Below are 11513 nucleotides of genomic sequence, written 5' to 3'. Positions count from 1 at the left end.
CAAATGGGTTTTCAAAAATAAAACTGATGAGTTTGGTAATGTTGTTAGGAACAAAGCTAGGCTTGTAGCTCAAGGATATACTCAAGTTGAGGGAATCAACTTTGATGAAACTTTCACCCCTGTTGCCCGACTTGAATCAATTCGCTTGCTGCTTTCTGTTGCCTGTTGCCTCAAGATTAAATTGTTCCAAATGGATGTCAAAAGTGCCTTTTTAAATGGAATGCTCACCGAAGAAGTTTATGTTGAAGAATCGATTGGCTTTCAAGACCCCACAAACGTGATCATGTACATAGATTGAAGAAAGCTCTTTATGGTTTGAAACAAGCCCCACAGGCCTGGTATGAAAGGTTGACAACTTTTCTTCTTGAGCATAACTACGAACGAGGTAATGCTAACAAAACTCTCTTTATCAAGCGTGCTAACAATGAAATCATGTGTGTTCATATTTACGTTGATGATATTGTGTTTGGTTCTAAATCTCATTCACATGCACTTCAATTCATTAGCCTGATGAAAAATGAGTTTGAGATGAGTATGGTAAGGGAATTGAATATGTTTCTTCGACTTCAAATTAAACAAATGGATAATGGAATGTTTGTTTCACAATCAAAGTATGCTAGAAACATGTTGAAAATTTTTTTGTCTTGAGAATGCAAAGCATGCTAGAACCCCTATGAGTGCTACCCTTAACTGTCCAAAGATGAACATGGTAAAAAGGTAAACAATAAGTTGTATCGAAGCATGATTGAAAGTCTTCTTTACTTAACTACAAGCTGACCTAATATTTGTTCTAGTGTTGGTGTTTGTGCTAGGTTTCAAACTAACCCATCTGAGTTGCACTTGAATGCAGTAAAAAGAATCATGAAATATGTTTCAAGTATGTGTGAATTTGGCCTTTGGTACTCATTTGACTCTAACAATTACTTGGTTGGATATAATGATGCGGATTGGGCAGGAAGTTTGGATGATAGGAAGAGTACTTCGGGTGGATGTTTCTATCTTGGAAACAATCTTGTCAGATGGTACAGAAAGAAGCAAAATGCAATCTCCCTATCCACTACCGAGGCTGAGTACATTGTTGCAGGGAGTTGTTGCACTAAAATCTTATGGTCAAAGCAAATGTTGAATGATTATTGCGTTGATCAAGATTTTATGACAATATTTTGTGATAACACAAGTGTCATTAACATCTCTAAGAATCCAGTTCAACATTATAAGACTAAGCACATTAACATAAGACATCATTTTATTAGAGAGTTAGTTGAAGAGAACATCATTGCACTTGCTCATGTGAACACAAAATCTCAATTGGCTGATTTATTTACAAAAGCATTTGACTATGGTACTTTTGTTTTCTTAAGGAAGTCCATTAGACTACTTCAACTTGAATAGTTTTTCATTTCTGTTAATGAATAAAGCATGAACATGCTACTTTTATTTTTGTCTGTCAAGACTCCTTGATCTATGCTAACATTCTAATTATCATTTATTTTCTCTTATTTGTGTGTTAACTCTGGTATGTTGTGTCCACTAAGACTCTCTCTATAACATGACCTTATCTCATCATGAGTTGATTGCCCATTCTTGTCACCATTATGAAAGAGCTACCTTACATGAAGTGTGAAAGTTATTTTGAGTAATTTTCTTATTTGTAGAGACCCCTATGTGTTGGAAAATCTACCATTAAGAGGACTACCTTCTTGTAAGTGTGAAAGCTACATTTTGCTTACGTTTATGAGAGTTATTTGCCCTTGAATCAAAATGAAAAGAAAAAATCTTATTTTTCTATGATGAAAAAGAAAATGCTAAATATAGCAGGCCATGAGGGAAGGGGGAGCTTCTCTTGCAAAATTTAAAATTGACCAATGTGTCATTTTACCCCCTTGAGGACACTGTCACACAGTAAGACAAGCTCTTGGAATTTTATCTCACTTGTGTGTGATTGAGGAAGTGTTGTTTTGATTGCATTATGTTAACAACTTTCTATGAGTTATTGTGCCTTTTAAAGATTGAAAATTTGATCTATTAGGATGATTTACACAGATTAACTGCCTTGACTTTCAAAAATTCATGTGAAGCATTCATTTTTAATTTTATGTTATCAAAAAGTTGTTCAATAAAGTCTAGTCTTTTGAAATATTCTAATGTTCTTTTGGGATGTTGTGTGCTCACACGACTGCAAATGTGCATTCACTTAGGATAGAGTTCTAATTTTGGAATAACTCTTTATAGGGCATCAGAATCAACGTCTGCCATAAATGTTAGCCCTAATTCGTTTGTGCGTCAATCTTCACATTTGAAAATTTTTCTTTGTGCTGCCTGAGTTCATTGTCTTCATAATTTTTTTTCTCATGGATTCAAGGAAGAAAGCATTGGAGGACCCAATGAGAAAAGCAAGGGAAGAATCTCTAAGGAAGGGATACTTGACACTGAAAAAGGCGAAACTGCTTAGCCAAATGCCGACGAAAATCCCTACTCCTCTAGCGAGTGATTCAGATTCTGAAGAGGGAAGTCAAGCAGATGAATCAAACCACTCAACCACCCCTAGTTCATCCCTTGTTTCTAGTGATCACCAAAACTCAGAACGCTGACAAGAAGAGTTAACCTTTGCTTCACTAGAGAAGTTGCCAGGAAAATCTCCTTTTGCATCTGACAATGCTTCTGACAACACCCCGATAGCCACTCTTAGATTGCAAAGGAAGCTTTTGGAAAAGTCATGCCTTCAAAACCTCTGACTCCAGTAGAGTTGGCTAAGAAGAAAGGAAAGGCTTTTATGGAGGAACCCTCAACTAATAACATCTCTCCATTAGTTTTACCTGCTGTTGAAACTAGATTTAAGAGCCACATTGTCAAGAAGACAATCGTGAGCAAAGCCAATGATAGGTTAGAAGATTTTAATGAATTCCATGCCATGATGAAGACAAGAAAATGGTTAGGAACCATTACAGGCCTGACTACCCCTATCCAAACTCTTGTTCAAGAGTTTTACACCAATTTTTGCTTGGACAGTGTTGAACCGAATTCAAATAAGCACAATGATAGAGTCTATGTTAGAGTACATTTAGTCCTGTTTACTGAGAATGTTGTTAGGGATGCTCTTAGTCTAAAGAAGAGCAAGAAGAACTTTGATTTAAAGAGTTTAGACTTAGACAAAATTGTCACAGTCATCACTGGTGGCCCTGTTGCAAAATGGCCTAGGACTGGTGTTCTACATGTAAGTAAATCGATTTGCAGAGGCAGCGGAAAACAAAAATATTGCCTATCGTATGTATGTATGAATGTATGTATGTATGTATGTATGTATGTATATATGTATGCATGTATGTATGTATATACATGTATTTTACATGCTTAAATTGAAATAATACAGATCCAAGCAAGGATTAGATTATACCAGTGTTTGGAGGCTCTGTCAATATCTCTGAAGATTTTGCCACCGATCTAAGAGTAGAATTGAACTCACATCGTCCACACGAAGACAGTATGATAGAGACCAAGGATTAACTTTGCTAGAGTTAATACTTGGCTTTAAGGATTATGATATTTTGGAAGGATAAAGTGAAGAGAAGAGAGAGAAATTTCTCTCAAAATATATCACCCATGGCTCAAAATTGAGAGAATTATCTCTCAAACCTAATTTTCCTTTCCTTACGTAGAAAGGCAAAATATCCATTCCACCCCAAAGTTTAGCTACAACCCAAACTTAGGTGGAATCACACATAGGTCCCTGTTTAATTATTTAGTTAAATATTAATATTAACTTCAATAATTAAATTTGTAATTTTGCTAAATTACTCCAATAACAAAATTGGACACAGGCTACAACCTTAGTAAATTTAATTATACAGCAAAATTACCAATATGCCCTTTTATCTAAAAGACAAATATGCCCTTCCAAAGTTTACTATCCTTAAACTGTCTTCTAAGTGTGTGACCAGTAGGCTCCTCATTATACCGACAATTAGTGATATCACGATTGATACCAATCAATCGTCTCTCTACACACAGACCAAGATTGGCCCCTAGCAAGGCATCATGGCCACCCAATAGATTCGAATTCAATAAAACAGCTACATATCAACGATATGGTTACCGTGCAATAAAATCCATTCATCATCTGTTATCTCATCGAAACTGAGGTACAAAAATAGTGTCAACCTCAGTCATTCTCAATGTGCTTGTATTCAGTTACTGGACCAATGACCGGAATAATAAATTGGATTGGGCAACAATTCAATCCTACTGTGGCCACAAATTTAGTGTCATTGTCATTTACTGAATTACGCAGTGAGATAACTTCTCCCGTACCCAAGAGTGATGAATCCTCCATCGATCCACCATAGTCTTGATACACTTCTCGATGCAGCCAATCACTATCTTATTGATAACTCTAAATAGAACTACGTTGGGCTAGTGTCAAACTACGCCAATCAGTGCACAAGACGCTCTGGTGATCTTAAGTCTAAGGATCACATGCACCACTATTCATTAGATGATTTGTTCCATAGACACTAGAGTTACCATCTATATAGAATCCTCTAATGGGCCAACCCAGTGAACTTGCCTATAGTAAGTACCCATGTGTTGCACTAGGTTGTTGGCAAACAACCTTGATAAGTGAAATCAGTCACTGTCTTTCGATAGGGTCATTCAACACTATGATAGTCTTATCGTATTATCTATGTCCTTGGTTAGAATAATACTAGGGCTACGGACATTTCTAGAATGGCCACCATATGTGATCATAAGGTTCTCACTATCAAGATTTGAAACACTTGATACCCTCGTCACGGTTCTACCATTCTAAGGACATATATCAATACATATCAATATGATTTACATGATATAGAATAAAATGTCTTTTATTGATTAATGAACACTATTACAAAGAGTCAATTCTACAATAACTTATTGGCTCTAGGGCACCTACTCTAACACTACAACCCGGTGTGCTCACACCACTTTACAAATTGTTGTTTAAGATATCTTTGACCAACTAGTCACCTTCCATGCACAATTCAATTGTTCAACCAGAACGAGCACAACTCTTTTATGGAATTGCTCAAGGGAAAAAGATTGATTTGGCTAAATTGATTTTTACTAGTGTTAGCGTGGCAGCACAATCCACTCATGCTCTGCAGATTCTGTGTTTTCCCTCCTTGATTTTGTAATATACTGTAGAGCTAGTAATTCTATAAGAAATATAAGATAGAATTCACTAAATAACTTTTACAAACATATATACATAATGTAAATCCGAAAATTCTAATTTTTAATTCATATAAATATTTACACAAAACATTGATACACTTTAGTAAACATAAGGTAATCTTGAACAGTGTTGCCAAACTCCTCCACTTCTTAACGTCCCACCCGATCATAAATCATCTAGTACCTGCAAAACAGTAAATTAACAAAGTAAGCACTAATTGCTCAATAAGTCAACCAAACTGCACTATTGTGTTTCCTCCGTTACTCATGTTCTGATTTTTCCTTTTCTCACTTTATTCTTTGATTATATTCTTCATTCTTTTCTGTTTCTGTTTCTCTTATGTTGTATCTCTTTCTTTTCTCTTTTGTTTCTCTTTCTTTTATTTTTTCTTTCTAGTTTGCCGATTGGACTAGGTTGATGCATGGATTTAGAACCCTGGCCATGTGAGTGGGTACAGTCCTCATCTACATGCACTACTCATGGACTGTACAAGTACTGTATCTCTCTGTTGTGGCCGCTCGCTCGTGGCGGCATGCATGTAGGTATGCTCTACTGGGTACAGTCCTCATCCACATACACTACTCACGGACTGTACAAATAATGTATCTCTCTGCTGATGTCGCTCGCTCGTTGCGGCGTGTATGTGGGCATCTCTGTCACTCACGAGTTCCCCATCGCAAAAACCTTATATCATAGCATGTTATAGAAAGAGATACTATACACATTTCAACATGAATTTCCAAGCTATGGAAATTCTACACTTTCATTCTTTAAAAACATACACTTTCCATATATGAACATATTACACATAGCCTCCATGGTCATTCATTACATCAAATATATATGTTCATACAATCATTAAATAATCACAAAGACCACTCATTCAAACATGCTTCACGCCCCTTTAAGCATCATTTTCATACTTGGAATCAATCATAGATTATTAGACTACAAATAAACTAATAAAGTGGAAGCACTTTTGAGATAGTCATTCTGCACATGTCATATTCAAGAAGGCATATCTTTAGTTATACACATCAGATTGCTATGTTCTTGGCCTTATTTTAAAGCTTAGATAAAGGCCTATAACTTTTATGTTTAGGACTCAACCCAGTTCGATAGGTAAGATGCCCAAAAATTACTCAAAAGGTCACGGATTTGACAAGGCAACCTCGGTAACATGCCTACTTTAAGGCTTTTCCATACCTATTTACCTCCACTTACTCCCTAACCTTTCCTAATCATTCTCCCCTGTGAAAACATGTAATATGTTAAAAATCCATGACACAACTAATTCCATTGATTATCATCAAACTTCAATTCTTGCCTTTCTCTAACCCTTTCTTCATTAGGGTTTAGCCAACTCATGCATGCAATTTCTCTTTGGATTTTCATCAAACACTTCATATGCACATGCAACTACAATGTTGGCTACACTTTCACAACTCTCTAATTCAACCAAATTGTGAGCCAAAACTCACTAATTATAGCATCAAACCTGTCCATTTTCAACAATTCCCTACACTTACAAAAATTTCAACACTAAATCTTCCACAATTTCACCAAATCATCACATAACCATACACTACTTCTCATGACTAGAATTTATACATCATTAAACATCAAAAACATTCAATAATTCTCTCATATCATCATATACAAATATGCAATAATTCATTCAACACAAGTCTTGCTCAAATTAAGGTTCAAACTAGGTTTACTTATCTTGAATATGTGAGATCACCTCCTTTTTGCTCTAAATCTCTTCCTCTTGGACCTAGATCATATAAAAACCATAAGAATTTAAAACTTTAAAGTTTAATCACACTCCTTTTGCTAGAATCTTACCTTAGGATGCTTTAGGATTGAAAATCTCAAAAAATCTAAACCAAATCCTACGATTTTCCTTTGAAATTTAGTGAAGAAAATTGAGAGAAAATGGGGTAGAGGTGACGTAAACAAGGGCTGAAGGTGTGTTAGGGTTTCTTCAAATAAAGTCTTATATCAAATAATATAAGCATGTATTCCTATTTTGCCCTTGCACTTTCTCTTAAATTCCCTTTATGTCTTTTAGTCAATTACTAAAATACCCTCAGTTTTATTAACTTCTCCATGTTATTCTATTTCTTTTCACTCCCCACTCTTTCATCTAATTAAGAGTGAAATGACTATTTTACCCCTAGCGAACTTTTAAGGAATTTTCTTCACATTTGTTAAGATAACTTCAAAGAAATCCAACTAAAGGTATTAGGGCATAAGTAAAATTACGTACCTTAATGTGAGCGTTACAAATTTACAAGATAATTTCCACTTACAAGCCCTTTTCCCTCCTTGATTTACAAGATAATTTCCACTTACAAGCCCAAGTTTTATGAAGTGGAATCTGTTTTAAAGATAAAGACTGTCACCAAGAAGTCTTTTAGATAACCTACAGGGAATTTGCCTTAAACTTCATCAACTGATCAAACAAGGACAAACACTTAGCAATCCAAGCTTTTTGCTACCATGCAGGACATAAAAACTTTGATGGAGACTGTCTTTCAATATGTGAAGGAAATTCACACTTCCCTTAGTTCTCAGATGGACAAACTGGAAGCTGATTTGAAGAAGAAGCAGAAGAAGAAGAAGAAGAAACCTGTTCTGATAGACCCTGCAGATTAGAATGTGGTGCCTCCTCCTACTCCAATTGCTCTTGATGTCCCTCCTACTCATGCAATGCCTGATGAAGATGTTGCAGTTGTGACTCCAGAAGACGAACAGGCAACTCATGATGATGAGGAAGACCAAGAAGTTGTTGATGAAGAAGAAAAGCACCTGAAGATGCAACTGCTCAAGATGATACCCATGTACGCACTGACGATGCTCCTCCAGTCCAAGGTGAAGTTGCTGACACCTCCTCTGCTGCTGTTCCAAATTGTCAAGTGGAGGACTCACATGTCACCATCACTACTCTCCAAAACGTAAAGTTGGTCATTCTTCCCTACCCTCTCGAAAATCCTCACGACTTATGCACAAAGAGGGGGAGTACGAAGCATGGGGGAGTTTAAATTTTTATTTGCTGAACTTTGAACTTTTTTTGCTGTTATCTCTCCATGAGGTTGTTTGTTACTGTATTTGCTATTGTTTCTATTTTGTTTCTACATAACTTTTTAGTTATTTTACTTTATTGGTCTTACTTGTTTCATTTGCTAACCTTGTGCTCACCTTTGTGTTGTTTTTTGATTATTTTTGTTTGTATGATTGTTTTTGCAAATCTGCAGGTTTAATTGGTTGATTGAATTAGGTTTGCACTTAATCCTTTTGTGTTCTTCGTTCATAAGTTTGACAAAGGGGGAGAATATGGAAAACTCATATTTGTCAAACTTATGAATTGTATATATGCACATATGTTCTACGTGCACATTGATTGCCAGACTTGAGTCTTGGCTTGTTTCATTTAGAGTGTGTGTGCACGACAGTTTGTGCTCACTGTCGCTTCAAATATTTGCAACCTAGCATGAGTTGCATGTCTGAAAAAGTGAAAAAAATATTGTTTATCTTTGTCTCTCACTTTTTAGGACATTTTTACATGTGTCATAACATCCTTAAGTGGTCCTAAGGAATAAAGTTATTTTCTCGATTTGTTTTGTGGTCCAAACCAAAAGAAGGAAAGTTTTCCTTATTTGGACAAACATTGGTCAGTCCCTTGTTGGCTGACTTGGTACTATATCGTTAAACAAAAAATCCTTCATTATATAATACCCCTTCTTGCGTGTATGAATCTAACCTTTTAACATTTTGTTTCATTGTACTCTGATTCTCTTAGAGTATTTTTCTCTCTCTTAAGGTTCAAGGTTCATTTCTATATTTTGAACCAAAACTTCACCATATCAGACACGTTATTGATGGCTCTTGGAACGTGGTTCCTTTGCTAATGCTGGTGCGTTACGTTAGTGCTTGAAGCTTAGTGATTTACAAGATGTTAATGAGTGTGTTCCCGGTGTGAAGAAGATCCAAAGGAGTTGTTACACGTTAAGGATTCAAAATGTGGTGCTAAGTGTAAAGTTGAACAAGGAGTTCTTTTTACTGTAACTTAGATCAGCTTTGAACTATATCTCGTAATGTGTTTTTAACTTAGTGGATTGCTTTGATCTAGACAAAGTCCCATAGATGTAGGCTAAAAGTGGATTTAGCCAAACCATGTATATGGCTGTATTCTTTATTTTCCGCGCTTGTGTTTAATGTGATTAACTTGGAAATGTTTAATCTACTTAGTAATTGTTCCACTGCATTTAAAATGGGTAACCACACTCTAACATAAGTTAAAACTCCAACTCTCTCCCCAACGTTTCTCTCTCTCTCTCTCTCTCTCTCTCTCTCTCTCTCTCTCTCTCTCTCAATATTTGGTAGAGCTATGCACGAGTATCCCATGAACAAAGTAATTTACATCATTGCCCATGACCTTTCTCTAACTCCATCTCTTCATAGTAATTGACCTTACTAACTCAATTTGTTTACTTGGATTGGATGGAATACTGGACAGATTATCCCATAAATTATATGTTTATTTTTCTAAGCCGTGTGTCAGAATTAAACTCAGAGATAATTGTCTAAAATGGTATTTGCTTGTAAATTTTTTATTAAAGTTCACAAGGACGCTGCTTTTCAAAAATTTTCTTTTTATATGTCGAGCACAAACCTGGAACAGAATTGAATCTGCAGATAGTGGAATTCAGAACCTTTTTCCTGTAAGTACTTCAAAAAATATCCAAACAAATATACATAAATCATAAGTATCAACATCTTAATTTTTGTTAGTTATTGTTGTTCAAAATAGATTGTATTATTGTATGAATCTGTCCCCATAAATCGAAGTCCTCCCTACTTCCTTGACTGTGTATTTAGCACTCAAAATATGTAATTTATTAACTATATGTTTTGTAAATGTTAATAAAAACAGCAGGATATATGATCTTGTAAATTCAATATACATCGTGCATTGTGTGCATGTCAATGAACCCATAAGATGCTTCGTGCATACATGCATGTAAGCATCTAAGCATGGCATGCATGACATCAAAGTCATGTATCTTGATTAATTTTTTAAAACAAAAAGTAATTCCCACCTGTTAGGACTTGTGAATTGTGATACTCATGTGTGGGTTCTTTTATCTCTATATAAACCAAGGAGACGAAAGGGTTTAGGCATGCAATTTGTTGAGTGTAGTCTATTTGTTTGAATAGTTCTAAAATAAGCAAGTTGCTTCAAGTTTTCTGTTTCTCTGTCTCTAGCAAGTTACTTTGCTCAGTAGTTAAAGCTTATTTCTGAGGCTTCTCTCTATGGCTCAAATTAAGCTCACCTTTGCTTGTCTTGTCCTCGTTTTGATTCTCTGCCAAGAAATTCAATGCATCGAGGGAAGGCATTTAAAGTTGGAGAGACAAAATGAATCCCCAAAGCTTCAAATTTACAACAAACTCCTTAAAAAAGAAACAAGGAAGCTTGCTGAGCAAAAAAGTAACTTGCATGGTGACGAGAACACCACCGTTAGAGCTGCAAATGCTAATGTGTCTCCACCGACAGCTCCAACTGCGCCGGTTGGGGAACTCGCACCTCCACCCCCAAAACATGCAAATGACTTCAGGCCGACAGCTCCAGGTCACAGTCCCGGTGTTGGGCATGCCATTCAAAACTAGGGCTTCGCTTCTTTTCATTTCTTAAGTATCCTGCATGCTGTACTAGGGTGTTGAATTGTTTAGGTCCCCGTTTTCTCTTATAGGAAACTAAAATAAAACCTTATCTGTTGTGCGAACTGAGTTTTCAAGTACATTTCATGTAACTTAATTGCTATCTTGTAAGTAAGATGTTTGTTTGTACAAAGACGTATTGGTGCGAAGTAAGACAATGTGATTTGGGGTTTCTTATGACTTCTTTATCTTCCAAACTATCGGCATCTTGTTTTCTCCACCCAGTTGATTTCCCGCTCTGTGCAAAAACTTCTAACTATACTTGCACCAACAGTTTTCTACTGATCCTCACTCTCCACTAATAACTTTCAACTCTATAATGAAACCAATGCACTCTTGTTTACATAAAGACAAGCTACACATCACCAAACCTTGACTACACGTGATATATAGTCAGCTCCTTAAGTGCGTAATACTGATGGAGACTTTTTTCAACGTGGGAAACACAGGATTTTTCATATACGAGTTCTAGTACTTGTTAGTAACATTTTTCTACTAATTTCTTGTCAACTGTATACCCAACAGGTTTAAAACATACAGGAAATCGATTCTTCTGCATCGTAATCTTTGGGCTGAT

At 35.9% G+C, this 11513-nt stretch overlaps 2 protein-coding genes across 2 annotated transcripts; both read left to right on the top strand.

Moving 5' to 3' along the window:
- Nucleotides 1-706: 706 nt before the first annotated feature.
- LOC116134059 (secreted RxLR effector protein 161-like) lies at nt 707-2591 on the top strand. Its single transcript, XM_031419705.1, has 3 exons — nt 707-717; nt 813-1022; nt 2363-2591. Exons 1-3 carry the CDS (start codon nt 707-709, stop codon nt 2589-2591), a joined length of 450 nt encoding a protein of 149 aa, XP_031275565.1.
- A 7940-nt stretch (nt 2592-10531) lies between these two features.
- LOC116134058 (precursor of CEP3) lies at nt 10532-10885 on the top strand. Its single transcript, XM_031419704.1, has one exon. It carries the CDS (start codon nt 10532-10534, stop codon nt 10883-10885), a length of 354 nt encoding a protein of 117 aa, XP_031275564.1.
- Nucleotides 10886-11513: the final 628 nt, after the last annotated feature.

This window comes from Pistacia vera, unplaced genomic scaffold (assembly GCF_008641045.1).
Source record: "Pistacia vera cultivar Batoury unplaced genomic scaffold, PisVer_v2 Contig282, whole genome shotgun sequence".
Classification (NCBI taxonomy): Eukaryota; Viridiplantae; Streptophyta; class Magnoliopsida; order Sapindales; family Anacardiaceae; genus Pistacia; species Pistacia vera.
Note: the sequence above shows the minus strand (reverse complement) of the source record. Positions and strands in the feature narration are given on the sequence as shown.

Excerpts from the sequence above, each read along its gene's own strand:
- LOC116134058 (XM_031419704.1), top strand. The coding sequence starts at position 10,532 with ATGGCTCAAATTAAGCTCACCTTTGCTTGTCTTGTCCTCGTTTTGATT.
- LOC116134059 (XM_031419705.1), top strand. Across the intron at positions 1,023-2,362 it reads GGAAACAATCTTGTCAGATG|GAAGAAAGCATTGGAGGACC; the intron begins GTACAGAAAGAA and ends CATGGATTCAAG.